We start from the raw sequence: 14,620 nt of genomic DNA, 5'->3' as shown, positions 1-14,620 counted from the left end.
CCAGAAGGGCTGTACTTAAATTTGCTGGACTGAGAGAAGGGTCTAGCCTTACTGTCCATTTACATTCTGGCTATAACCCAGGAAAGTCACAGCCTCTCAAGACTCTGAGTTAAAGGAGAAGGTGTAGGCACTGACATATATCCAGGCCTTACAAAGAAGAGGAGAGCGCAGTGCACAGGCTGGGTGAGCACCTGTGGTATGCAAGGCAGATGGCAGAGACCTTGCGCCAAGTGTGACTGGGACAGATGGGTAGCCCTGGAGATGGAGGTTGAGCATCAGTGTTGGTGGCCCTGGGCACAGGGCCCAAAGCATGCCAGAGCCATGGACCCCTGAATCCTCCCAACACCCAGCTGCAGGCATAGCCATAGAAATCTGGAAGAAGGCCCAGGACAAGCGGCCTGCCTCTTGGCAGTGAGGCCAAGGTTGAGCAGGAAGGGTGGCTGTGGACCTGGCTGAGAGAGGCGAGTGGACTCAGAATGAGGTTGCAAGGCTGTCTCAGGGGTGGGGATGGGGCAGATCCCTGCCCATGTCCAGCTTGATTCAGGCCAGGTTTTCTGTAAGTAAGGAGCCTCCCTGGCCTGCCTTCTATCAGCCTAGAAAGCGAAGTTCTTGCCCACAGGGTCTGGTTTTGCCCTTTCCGTATGTAAGTTTCCTGCAACCCTAGGAGGAGCATCTGCAGTAGAGCTTGCCTGAGTGAGCCCGGGGAGCAGCCTAGGGATCCCAAGACTTTATCAAGAAGGACGAAGGCCACGTTGGCACAGACATTATCCCCTGCACCCCAGCATAGACCCAGCCTGCTGGCTGATCACAGGAGTAAAGCCCAGGAGGCCCCACTGGCAGCCCTTGTACAGTACTGGGTGTGAGTGTGGCCCCTAAAAAACACTACTTCACTCTGGAGGCCTGGGCCAGGTGAGGGGAGACTTGTGCTTCTGAGCTTAGAGCAAAGCTTCCAGCAGTGTCATTCATTGCACAGTAACCCACCTAACCCACCAGGGCCCATATCTGGGGATGTCTGTGACCGTTCTGTCACTGTAGGAACTGCCCGGTGGAGATGCAGAGGCATAGTGCTGCTGAGCCTGAGGGTCAGAGAAACTCCAGGGCCTTTCCCCTCTAGGCCCGAGCTGTTAGGTTGCCAATGGCAGGCCTGCAGTCGCCCGTGCTGCCAACAGATGCCAGTGTATCTGACAGCCCTGATCGCGGTCACCAAGAGGCACCAGGACATGTTTAGCTTTGCCCCATGACTGTGTAAGAGGCAGCTGGGAGGACCGTGTCCCCATTTTATAGGCAAAAAAATGTGGGCCCAGGAGGTGCCCTGCCCAGGATCTGAAAGCTGAAGGCTTGGAGTCATGCCCTGGGTTTAAAATAATAGCTAGGTTTTCATACACACATACACACACACACACACACACACACACACACACATATACAAAATCAGGAGTTCCCCTCTCTATGTTTGAAATGCCCCTGGACACCGAGACTGTTGGGCTGGGGCCTTTGTGTTCAGACACCTGCCTGCCTTGCTGAGCAGTGGCTGCTGCATTCTGCGATGACTCAGGCCTCCTCCCTGGATTTGTGATCCCTGCCTGGCAGCTAGACTTAGGGGCAGGACAGTGTCAGTGAGTGGGGTTCATAGCAACCCTTTCCCCCATCCTCCCCACTCTATCTGCCTTTCCAGGGACACAAGGGCACTGGGAGGGTCAACACCGCCCCCCTGTGTCCATGTCTCCCAAACATCTAGCCTCTTCTCTTCCTAGCAGAGCCGCTGTTAGGACTCCTGTCCTCAGCTTGGACTCTACAGTGAGAAAGATGTGTGATGGGGGTTGGGGGGACCTGTCCAAGAATCCACACATGGCCAAAAGTGACTAGGGTGTGTGCCCTGGCCCCTAGGACAGTGCCAGTTTCTGTTTAATGTCTCTCACCTGGGATGCCGCATTTTCCTTGCGAAGCTGACGTAAACGTGGCCCTCTCTGGCTTACAGCTAACGGACCTTAGCAGAACTGACCTGTGATGGATTTGTTTGTTGCTCGGAGTTGAGTTACAAGCACTGCCACCTGGGCTGTGATGTGGACAGCTGTCAGCGAGTTGTCCAGGCGCTCATTCCAGGCGGGCACATTTAGCTGGCCTTCTGGGTCACTAACGTAATTATGTGATTATTGCTGCAACTCTGATACCCCGGGCCCTGTAGCCCAGCATCCAGCTTAGCTTCACATTGTGTAAGGTCCTCAGTGTGTCAGCCCTGAGGAAATACACCAGGTTCAGAGACCCAAACGGGGTGAAAGTTTATGTCCCTCCCTTTAAAAGGATACAGACCCAGTCTGGCACAGTAAGAGTACAGCCGTGGGAACACCAGAGACCCAGGCTCTTCCTCTACCTGTCTGGAGTGGAGCTTCTGCTTAGGGTCCAGGGTTCCTGCAGACACTTGGAGTCACAGCTACACTCCAGCCAGCAGGAAGAAAAGAAGACAAGGAAGAGTGTGTCTGGGGACATCCTGATGGCCAGGCTTAGTCACATAGCCATACTGAGTTACAAATACCTCCCGAGCTGCTTCCTCCGCAGTTGCTGTCATCTTGAGCATCCACACAAGCGGAAGCTCCTTAGATCTGCGTTGCCTTTTTTGCTATCTATAAGAATTTAGCTTAGGCTGGGGCTGTTGAAGTGTCCATGTGATTTATGTTGGACTAGCCACTCACATCCCTGGGTATTCCTTTCCCGTTTCTCCAGCTGGCTGCATCAGCAGATTGCATAGGTCACCAAAGAGGCCCATCTAGGGCTCAGCCACCCTCATCCTCGCCCAGGATAGGATTCCATTCTGTGTTTCCCACGAGCTGGTAGCTGTGGGCACTACCTGCTCTGGGTGTCTCGAGGGCCAAGTGGGTTCAAGAGAGGGATCGGTAGAACAGCCTTCCTAAGAAGGCTGTGAGCAGGGTCTGCCTGCTCCTGTGTCTGCACCTGACCCCTGACATCATGAACCCTGGGCCTGAACCAGTGTATTTTTGGAAGCAGACTCAACAGAAATCACCCCTGCTTTTCTTTAGGTATTAGGAGAGGGGTGGCCTTAGACCAGCATTTTCTGTGCTGCATTTGGAGAGAAAAACCATACATACCCCTCCCCAGCTGCTAACAGCAGCTCAGACGATGGGCTGGGGGGGAGGGGGTCCCACAGGTACCAAGTAGGCTAGTTGGCCCTGCATACAGGGTCAGGGGCAAGGTGATGAGGGGCAAGCCCCTGGGAACCTGTTTGCTTGCTAGGCACCCTCTTGTGTCTCCATGACTGGGCCATCCACTTGATCCTTTACCCCTCAGCCTGCAGCTGTGCCCTCTAGGAGGGGAGGCCACATAGTACATTCTCAAGAAGCCTTGCCCACAGCCATTCTGCTCCTGGAAAATGGAGAAAGCAGCCAACCCCACATGGCCTCTGCCCCACGGTGGGACTTGAAGCCAAAATCACACTTCATTTTTCTAAAGTCCTAGCAGGAACCCAGGAGCCACTGTGGGGTAGGAAGCAGCTGGCACCTGGGGAGCCAGTGGCAGGATGCTAGCCAAGGTACTTTGTGTCAGGGACTCCCCAGCTTCGGCAACCTCCACAGTGTTCTCTTCCCTATCAGGGACCTAGGGCAAGGTCTGCTTGTCTCACAAAGAGGCACTGTCCAGCCCTCTGACGCCCCATGAGCCTGGGGTAGTGACAGTAGTCAGAACAGGTCCGGGGAAGGAGAACCCTTCCCCAGTGTCCTGAGTATGTGGGACCTTCTGAACTTGAGTCAGGTGTCTTAAAGGTTGTTAATTAATCTATTTATGTGTGTATGTGTGTGTGCCTCTGTGAGCTGTCCATATATGTGTGTGTGTGTGTGTGTGCCTCTGTGAGCTATGCATACATGTGTGTGTGCCTCTGTGAGCTATGTACACCACATGCAGGCAGGAGCCTCCAGAAGCCAGAAGAGGAAGTCAGATCCCCTGGAACTGAAGTTGCGGGTGGTTCTGAGCTGCCCTGTGGGTGCTGTGAACCAAACCTAGGTTCTCTGCAAGACTGGACACTCAACTGCTGAGAGAGAGAGATGGAGGGAGAGAGAGATTGTTTTCTCATGTTCGTAGGTGTATGGGTACACATGTATACTGCATGTAGAAGCCAGAAGTCAAGCTCAGGTATGATTCTTAAAGAGTTGTCCACCTTGGGTTTTTTAGACAGGGGGACGGGGTCTCTCACTGGAGTGGAACTCACCAAGCAGACTAGACTGCTACCCATCACACCTCAGAGGTTTACCTGTTTCTGTATCCCTGGTTCTGGGCCCCAGCCTTTTTAACATAACATACATGTTGGGAAGTGCATGCAGGCACGCCACAGTGCACCGTGGATGTCAATGGACCATTTGCTAGAGTCGGTTCTCTCCTTCCGCCATGTGGGTTCTGGGGATCAAGCCCAGGAGGTCAGGTTTGGCAGAAGTGTGTGTACTCACTGAGCCCTCATGGCAGCCTGCATGCCAGGCTTTCTATATGATTTCTAGAGATCACACTCAAGGCCTCTGCTTGCATGCCAAGCAGTTTTCTGACCGGCCCAAGCTGTGTTCTCACAAAGGACAAAGGAAGGCAGATCTTGTAATGCCTTTTCTCTCTGAGGCCTTTGCGCCCCAACACCTCATCCCCCAATTGTGACATTGACTCAGCTGTTTACTTACAGGTTGAGGATCTTCTATCCAAATGCCTGGGATATTGAATTTTGTGGGAGATCTTTTTCTGATTTTATTAATAAATAAATAATAACATTAATGAAGTATGTTGGCCATGGGTCCGAGGGCAAACATTACCCTCTGTGTACATGTAATACGGAGGTAACTGAATGCTGTATTTGTAACATTGAGTCGGATGGATGTGTGGTGTCATGTCAATACTGTTTCAGATTTTGAAGCATGCCCGGTCTTCAGATTTGGGATGTTCAGCCTCTAATGCATGACAAACAACTCAGAAATATAAAGAAACCGGGAACAGGGAGGTGCTGAAAACATCTAAGAGCTAGAGGATGGAGAGGAGCAATGTGAAACACCGTCTTCTGAACGTGGCCTGGCCACTGCACCATGAACTCAGCTCAAGCCTGCGCTCCCAACATTCCAGCATGGGTGGGAGGGCCATGAAGCCTCCCCCCGCCCTGCTCTGATGAACCTGTTTTGGAAGGGGGGGTCATATTCCTCACGGTGTAGCCCTGGTCGGTGGGCCACACCCGTACTCATGCAAGCCACCCCGCCCGATTAAACTAATTGTGCTTGTGCCTAGTAGGTCACAGAAAAATGCGTGGAAACAGTGGGAGGAAGTGGGAAGAAGAAATTCAGGGATTAGAGAGGAGTGAAGATGGCAAAATGTGTTATATACATGATGAAATTGTCAAAAGATAATTGTTTTTTAAAGAAGCCAGTGAGGTGTCATACACCTTTAATTCTAGCACTGCAGAGAATTTGGGGCTTAAGGCCAACCAGGACTGTATAGTAGACCCCATCTATCTGGGCATGGTTGCTTGTCTGTGATCTAAGCACTTAGGAGGCTAGGATGGGAGGACCACCGTGAATCTGAAGCCACCCAGAAGCTACAGTGTGAGACCCTGTTTCAAAAAGTAAAATAAATTGGGAGGGAGGGAGGAAAAAGAAGAGTATAATTATCAGGTTTACCAGATTGTACTGACCTGTAAAGTTACCTAAGTTTGAAAATATTTGTAATAAACTATTAGGGAAAAATCCCTTACCTCACTAAGACCCCCTTGCTCAGCTTTTTGAAGAGCTGTTCAAGGCCATCCTTAGCTCAGTAGGGAGTCTGGGCTTTTCTGTAGATGAGAGGAGCAGGATTATACTAACTAGAGGAGTTACACAGGAGAGGGAGGGCAGTCTATTGAGGGAGGAGCTTGTGACTACTGAACTGGTTAGGTTAGTAGTTCTGGGATTTATATGTAAATAAGGCATGAAGGCGAGTGACTGCCATCTCTGCATTGAAATCTGAGTCAAGATTTCAGTATTCATTTAGAAATGTAAAAATAGTGAGTTTTCCCGAAGCTGTTACCTAATTTACTCCCCCCTTCTCCGGTTTCTCGCAGCCTCGTCTACCTCTTTTAAGTAGATTAAGAACACGTTGGGGCTGTTGTTCCTTGGGTTGTCAGCAGAGGACTTTGCTCTGGCAAGGTCGGCCCCCTGCCTCTGAGACCAGTCCCCAGTCATTTATAAGTATTGTTAGAGTCACCTGAACTCATTTGGGATCGGATCCTGGTTTGCTCTGTCCCCTCAGGGCTAACAGGGAAAGTGTCATGTAACTGAGTCTGGCTTTGAATGATCCCCTTTGGGTTACTTTTCTTTTAAGATTAAGGCAAAGAGAACCTTGTTAGTTTTGTGTGAGTGTGAAACTTGGTTGTGTGTATATGCTTGCTTGTGTGCACAGTGTGTGTGGAAGCCTCAGGTAGGCATCAGGTATCCTCACTGATCTCTCGTCTTCATCTGTTAAGACAGCCTCAGTTGAACCCAGAGCTCACGGATTAGCTGATTTAGCTAGCCAGCCTACCTCGGGGATCTCCGTCATCCATCTCTCAAGTGCTGGGTAATGGGTGGCCTGACCTATGACTTTCCTTAGTGGAGTTTGGTGTTCCAGAGTCCTCATACCTGCATGGCAAGGAGTTTATCTACTGAGCCACATCTCCACCTCTGGGAACTTTTTATCATGCCCTTTGACCAGGCCTGCTTGGAAAATATGTTCACTTTCTCTCCTGATTTCTCCTGGTGTCCACTGATTTTTAGTGGGGTAGCTGGGTCCAGAGCAGGGGCCCAGCCCCAAAGGCCTCCTGTGGTTTTGCATGGGGATTGAAGGGAAGGGAATGTTGACAACAAGCGTCCAATCACTCTCTGGTCTCTTTTTTGGGACGGTCTCTCACTGAACCTGGAGCTCACCAGTTTAGGTAGACTAGGCTAACCAGCATTTCCCCCCACCCCAGTGATCTTCCTCTCAGGCTTCCCAGCACTGAGATTACAGGCACATGCTGCCACAACTAGTTTTATATCAGTGCCTTCGTATCTGAACTCAGGTTCTCTCATATTTGTGCTTACAAGCCATCTCCCCTCATGTGTGTGTGTCTGTGTGAATCTGTGTGTGTATATGCCAGAGGACACATGTAGAGGTCAGTGAACAACTTTACCCACCAAGACATCTTGCCATCCCTCCTCCTCTCCTCTAATTTTTACTTAAGAGGCTCCAAAAACAGTTGCCTTCCTTGCCCTGATGGTACATGATTGGGGGGCCCACCAAACCAGTCCCCACAAAATTAAAAAATAAAAATTAGCGTTAAGATGACTGTATGTCTCAAAAAAAAGATTAACCCAGCCATGATTAGATACTTAAGTAAGCCAGGCATGATGGTGCACAGCGTTAACCCCAGCATTTGGTAGAGTCTGAGTCTCCTAAACAAGTTCCAGGCCAGCCAAGCCACTTAATAAGACTCTAAGTGGTAATGCCAGGGCCGGTAGGGAATTGCAGTCTGAAGGACCGGAATTATTATCCCTAGGCGAGAGTCCTTTGAGGCCTGCCTTACCTGTAAGTTTTATCTTCCTGACTGAGCCTCTCTCACCTCTGTCTGATCCCTGCCCACCACACCCATGGTGTGTGTGGGTCTCCAGGTTCTCAGTGCGTGGGTGCTTATGGAGGCCAAGTCGGACACCAGAATGTCTTCCTCTGGGATACTCCAGCTCACATTTTGAGATAGGACCTCTCACGGAACTAGCCATCCCTTCAGCTCAACCTCCTGAGCCCTGGGACACACACCTGTCTCTCTCCCGTCCCCTGTAACCCAAGTGCTGGGCTCATAGATGTATGCTGCCAAGCTTGGCTTCTTAGTGTAGGTGCTAGGGACCCAAGCTTGAATCCTCGTGATTGCACAGCAAGCGATGGGCTCTCTGAGTGTCTCCCAGCCCTCCTACTTTGTCTACAAACTAGGAAGATACTCTGCTCTGGCCTTGCCTTGGCCTCTGATCTTCACTGCAGCAGGCTCTCCTAAAGTTGAAACTACAGGTCCACAGTCCTCTAAGATGCACCGCCCTGTTGGGGACTGCTACCTCCCCAGGCTAGAGAACTCTGTACTAGCTAGCTAGAGACCCAGCCTTGGTCAGAGGTATTGCATGGTCTATACAGAGATAGATAGCGATTGTTATAATCGTATCTAAATGACCATTTGAGGGCCATCTCCCTCACAGTTTTTCTGGAGGTGATTTTCCCGAGCCGATCGCGTTTGGCTGAAGCTGAGACCTGCTGTCTAGGCAGGTGTGGGTGGTGGTCACTGTGCAAGGGAGAAGATGCTGCTTCCAGAAAAGAGGAAGTGGCAGGCATGTTCACACAAGCAGAAGTCAGCAGGGTGGGTTTAGCGCTGTTGTCTCAGATCAGGCGGGGTTCCTGTTCTGTGTTCTTATTCTGGTGTCCCCTGATATTTCCTAAGTAAGCTTGTCAATCATACTAATGTTAAAGCTTGCCATTTCCCTCGTCCTCTTCAATCCCACCAGCCCTCACCCCTACCAGATCCCAAGCGGGACCAGAAAGCTGGCAACGTGAAGACGAGGGGAGGTGAGATAGAGTCCAGTCCTGGGCCACCCCTCTGGTTGACAGGTACTGAACACACTTTGCAATCTATGATGGTTCCACCCAGCATGGTGTGGGCGGGGCTACAAAGGAAGAAAGGAGCCACCTCACAGTCTCCTTGTCCCTCACCTTTCCACCCCACCCCAGGGCCCTAGGCTGTGTTAGCTGCCTAGAATGACCTAGACTAGTGGGAACAGACCAACTTTCCCAGAAGTAGAAGAAGAAAGTGGAACACGGTCTGGAGATATCAATTGCAACACTTAACTGCAGAGGTGTGTTTTCCCAGAGGGCTCCAGGGCACATTATCACTGCCAGTTACTGCCTGGGGGCCCGGCTGTGGCTCACGCTTGCAGCTACAGGTTTAGGAAGGTCTCCTACTGCGTGACCACCACATGCCCCATTCTGCTGACTACCATGAGCCCTAGACTTGTCCCTGTGTGGAGTATATATCCAGGGATATGCCCTCGAGGTCAGTGTGCCATGGGCACCTTATAGGGTAGGACAGTGGTTTACACTGTGCTCACGAGAGCACATGTCAAGTGGTCAGCCACCCTGAGAGAGCACAATTTGTGGGTGAGTCCCTGAGAACAGAGCTGCTTCTGTATACACCCCACCCCTAAGGCTCTCTGTGTGACAAAGCCAGCCATCATCCAGATGCTGGACTCAGCAGGACATGTGGTTTCCTTCAAGGGAGCAAGTGAGGGGTGTGTGTGTGTGTGTGTGTTGAAGGCCAGATACAAGAGACAGTTTGTGAGCCACCTGATGTGGGTGCTGGGAACTGAATTCAAGTCCTCTGGAATAGCAGTAAATGCTCATAACCACTGAGCCATCTCTAGCCCACTCACCACCACTACCTCTTTTTTGGTTTTTCAAGACAGGTTTCTCTGTGTAACAACTCTGGAGGTCCTGGAACGCTCTCTGTTTTCTGACTGGCTTCGAATTCCTGTTTTCTTTTTAAATAGAGGTTATGTTTATGTGTGGGTGTCCCACTGATGCCAGAGTGAGTCAGGACATGTGTGTTGGGAACTGACCAGGTCCTCCACAAGAACAGCAAGAACTTTTTAACCACTGAGCCATCTCTGTTGCCCCTGTTCCTTTTCTTTTTCTGAAGTGTCTGGGACACATAAGAACTTGTATCATGTCTATGAGAAATAATTCATAGTAGTGAGACTTAAACCCTTGCTGCCCTTAGGGCATCCCATAAGGATGGTGTCTTAGGACCACTGTAAACACCTGGGCCTCCACCCCAGAACACAGCAGCTCTAGCCTCTGCCTTGAATTTCCAAGTATACCATATCACTACAGGGAAATCACTTACAATGCTTCCAACATAAGCACCTATCACTAAAGACAGTTTCTGCAGTTTCTCTTAACATTTGTTTTGTTATTTTGTTATTTATTTGTATGCATGTGTCTCGGTATATATGTGTGCCTGTGTGGGGTATATATGTGTGCCTGTGTGGGGGTAACTGAGAACGCCAGGAAAGGCTCTCTGAACTCTTGGAGTTGGGGTTCCTGGCAGTTGTGAGCCACCTCACAGGAGTAAGTCCTGAGGACTGAACTTGGGTCCTCTGGAAGAACAGCAAATGCCTTTAACCACTGATCCATCATCTCTCTAACGGTAGGACTGACTTTATTTTTGAAAACAATCTGTGGGAAAACCCGGCCTCTGAGGCCAATCTGTACAGTAAGCCGGGTGACCGTGCAGATAGGAGGTGTCACACTTTACAGGACCCTAGAGGGGATGGTGGGACTTTTCAAAGTGCCTGGCTTGCATCTGAAGTCAGAGTGACATGAGCCATGGGATGGGCCATGGCAGATTCTTGGGGTGGGGTGGAGGTGGCACAGGGCTCATCCAGGAAGAAGGCACTCCTGTCGACCTGCCATGGCCTGGCCCTGGAGCTACCATCTGTTCAGTACTGATGGGCATCTGACACCAAGGACACAGAAGGCTTGCAAGGGGCAGAGGCCACCACACAAGAGGGCAACAAGGTATACAGGTCCCAGGCACAGGCTGTGTGTGCCTCATTCAGTTCCAGTCTTCGAGGGGTGCAGCCACCATCTGACCCACTGAGAGAAACAGCCGTTCCCTCCCCCCTATGGCTTGTGCAACCCAAGCATCCAGAATGTTCTCCATCCTGGGAGCCTTCCAGGGCACAGGACCGTGGAGGACCAGGAGCTACTGTAGAGGCTTCCTCTGCACTCTACAGATAGTAAGGGGCCAGCCCTCTTTTGTCAGAATTATCACTCCTGTAACCTTCAGGGTGTACGTTGGCACCCACTGGGGACTGGGGCAAGAGGGACCTGAAGGCAGGCACTACAGGGCATCATTCCGCAGCCCCACTTAGAAGGCACGCTCTTGGCAAGTTCGTTCCCTCATACCTAGGGTTTTCTACTCAGAAATGAATGGTAGGGCTGAGAACTTGTGCTGCGACTAGAATCGGCGGTGTCGCTTGCCCCAGGGTCCATGCTGAAGAGCCACAGTGGCAGCAACAGGCACAGCTCTATCCCCTCTTCCTCCCAGAGTACTGATCTTTTTCCCCCGTTTTCATTGTAGGAAGTTCTATTACATCACCCTGCTGCGAGACCCAGTATCCCGCTACCTGAGTGAGTGGCGACATGTACAGCGCGGAGCCACGTGGAAGACCTCACTGCACATGTGTGACGGGCGCACACCAACCCCAGAGGAGCTGCCGCCCTGCTACGAGGGCACAGACTGGTCAGGCTGTACGCTGCAGGAGTTCATGGATTGCCCCTACAACCTGGCCAACAACCGGCAGGTGCGCATGCTGGCCGACCTCAGCCTGGTGGGCTGCTACAACCTGTCCTTCATCCCCGAGAGCAAGCGAGCCCAGCTGCTGCTGGAGAGTGCCAAGAAGAACCTGCGTGGGATGGCCTTCTTCGGCCTCACAGAGTTCCAGCGCAAGACGCAGTACCTTTTTGAGCGGACGTTCAACCTCAAGTTCATCCGGCCCTTCATGCAGTACAACAGCACGCGGGCGGGCGGAGTGGAGGTGGATGAGGACACCATCCGGCACATCGAGGAGCTCAACGACCTGGACATGCAGCTGTATGACTATGCCAAGGACCTCTTCCAGCAGCGCTACCAGTACAAAAGACAGCTGGAGCGCAGGGAGCAGCGCCTGCGCAATCGCGAGGAGCGCCTCCTGCATCGCTCCAAGGAGGCGCTGCCGCGGGAGGACGCAGAAGAGCCAGGCCGCGTGCCCACCGAGGACTACATGAGCCATATCATCGAGAAGTGGTAGTGGGAGCAAGGGCGGAGAGTGATGGGCAAGATTTAACGGGGAAAGAAATGGGGCCGACAGTTCTTGCTGTTTGGTGGAGAGGGAAGCGTGCTAGTAGTGTATACCCCAGACCTTGACGGGCAGGGTAGGACCTCTGAGGCAGGTGGCCTCCCTGCTCTCCCGGCCCCCGTGTCACACTTCAAACTGATTTTGAGCGAAGACTGTTGAGGGGACATGTCTGTTCAGCCGAGAGTCCCACACCTACTATGCACGCACTGGCCCCACTGACCCAGCCCCTCTAGGAACATATGACTGGTTCCTAATAGTTCCTCTGAAGCTCCTTGGCCTCTGGGGACCCTAATAACCCAGAATGGTGGGGAGCCTCTTCCTTGAGAACCCAAGCGTACCTCTGAGGCGTCAGTCCTCAGACCTGGAGTCTCCCCTTCTTACCCATCAAGGCTGCTGTCATGGTCGGGGTCGGCGCAGCTGTTGCAGAGAAGACTCAAGTCTGGCACCTGGCCCCTGTACTGTCTGGGCCATGATCAAAAGTCACAGTCCATACTGGCTTTGAGGGAGCCAGGCTCAGGCAGAAAAGGGACATCAAGAGTCGTCCCCCTCACACACAAATCCCTATGCTTTCTGATCCACTGCCCCCAGCCCTATCACTGGGACACTTATACAACGGCTCCTGTGCCACTGTTCCCACCGTGCCAGCAATTCTTTGGTCCCATGCATTAAAGCATCCGTTGGCTGGGTGGGATACAGGGCCACACCAGCCTGAGTTGATACTGGATGGCCAGGATGGGGACTTTCCCTTTCTCCACTAAGGGTCGAAGGAACAGCTCTGAATGGTCCTTCCTGGGGCCTGTATGCACAACCCTCCCTACCTGGCTCTTCCTGCATCTTTCTGCCAGGCTATTTCCAGCAGCCCCGTGGGCCAGCCAGTGGCCCTACTAGAAGCCATGTTGCATATCTGTTTTTCAGAACTTGCCTAGTGCCGTGTCCCTTGTGTGTTCTAGAGGCCCTGGGATGCCCCCCATTAAGTAGAGGGGTTGTGGCTTTTATAGTCCGTATGCATGCAGACGGGGGTTGCGAGCTGACCCTGAGGCAGGACGGGGGCCTACTCCCTGTGTCCGCTTCACTCAGCACTCAGGCTAAGAAGGGGTGGTTCAGCACAGACGAAAGAGTGTGGGCCATATGTAGCCTAGCAATATTTCAGATGTTGGCAGGTATAGCTGCTGCCCAGAGCGATGGCTTAATCTTCACACGTGTGTGGAATAGGGTCTATGCTTAAACACCAGGCTTGGAGTCCTTAGGCAGGATAAGTTCTGTTGGGCACTGTCCAGCCCAGTCCAGGGCCTGCTCATGGTGAATGGTCACACCGAGGAGGTAGGTTGCAAGATGAGTTTGGAGGTCAAGGTCACTAGAGCAAATATACTTCTGAGAGGAGCGTGGGGGCATATTTGGGGAACCCTGAGGTCTTTCACAGGTCACATTGGTTACTGTCAGGAAGTACCCTAGCTCCGTATGGCCCCTCTTCACAACTTCCTGTGTACATGGCTCAAATATAGGATCTGTTCTATACATATTGGAATATTTTTTAACTTAACGCCCTGCCATCCCGACTCACACGGAAGCACTGGTCATTTCTCTCTGCTGCATTTGAAAACTAGTCCCTCCCATCTCAGGCCAGCGCCAGGCTGAGGAAGCCTCAGTCCCTCGACTGTCCACCCTGCCTAAGGCTCAGGCCACCAGCTTTGGGGCTCAGCTTCCTGGTACTCATAGCATCTCAGAACAGGGTGCTTCCCTGTCCCTCTGGCTCCAAGGACTCTGCCTATCCCCTGGGGCTGAGAGGCCATGCACACGCAGCAAGCAAGCCGAGGCACCCTGCAGCCCAACCACCGCCCCTCCTGGAGTGGGAAGCGGGGACCACGGAACTGTCCAGGTGTCACGTCTGAACTGGAACTGTTTGACTTGAACCCGGGAGCTTTAAAGCTTTATTTATTTATAGCTTCTTATTAAAAAAATAAAAAGCGTTGGGAAGGAATCTCCCGGTTATCCATACAGAGCAATGGATTGATGATGGGAAAGCAGCTGGTTGTCTTCTAATTGTCTGTGTCTAGGTGGAGAATGAACACTAGCCGATGAAATAAACCCTGAAAAGGTCACCGTGTGCTGTGCTCCCGTGTGCTGTGTGCTGGGCTTCCCCCCCCCTTTTTTTTTTTTTTTGTTTTATTAGTTTAGCATGCTGCTGCATGGGTGCAGGTGACCCGGCACAAAGTGAGGTGCTGGGTGAGTAGGCACACACACTCAAACCACAAAGGGTAGAAACAGTCACCATTTGTTGCAGCATGTGGACAGGTGACGCCAGGTGAAGGGGGGGGGCTGAAAGGGGGGCTGCCACCAACAGCGGTGCCAATGCCATCTGCCACGGCCTCCTCTGCTCAGCTTTAACTTGGAAATTTTTCAGATGGCAAAGGAAAAGATGGCTCTAAGGGCGTGGCTCATTGGCGGGGTGTTTGGCATGCTGGAAGCCTAGGTTTGATTCAAGGTCATCCTTGGTGACAATAAGTCCTGTCTCAGTGAAACTAAGCTTCCTCTTTATAAGAAACTACAAATGAATGGAAAAGATTTCGGGGGCTGGAGAGAGAACTCAGTGGTGGAGAGCACTGGCTGTTCTTTCAAAGGACCCGGGTTCAATTCCCAGCACCCACATGGAAACTCACAACTGTCTATAATTCTAGTTCCAGGGGATCTGACACCCTCACACATACAGGCAAACCAGCAAT

General features: G+C 51.9%; 1 protein-coding gene across 1 annotated transcript in view; it reads left to right on the top strand.

Annotated features, from left to right (window-relative positions):
• Positions 1 to 13,999, top strand: part of Hs6st1 (heparan sulfate 6-O-sulfotransferase 1) — a 45,312-nt gene extending 31,313 nt beyond the window's left edge. The window contains exon 2 of the mRNA XM_050134664.1: positions 11,144 to 13,999. Coding sequence (XP_049990621.1) covers positions 11,144 to 11,852 — 709 coding nt within the window. The 3' untranslated portion in view covers positions 11,853 to 13,999. The remainder of the gene's footprint in view (positions 1 to 11,143) is intronic.
• The last annotated feature ends 621 nt before the right edge of the window (positions 14,000 to 14,620 follow it).

The sequence above is a fragment of the Alexandromys fortis genome, unplaced genomic scaffold (genome assembly GCF_014885135.2).
Source record: "Alexandromys fortis isolate MF-2015 unplaced genomic scaffold, M_Fortis_MF-2015_v1.1 scaffold_20, whole genome shotgun sequence".
Classification (NCBI taxonomy): Eukaryota; Metazoa; Chordata; class Mammalia; order Rodentia; family Cricetidae; genus Alexandromys; species Alexandromys fortis.
This window is presented reverse-complemented; position numbering and strand designations above follow the sequence as displayed.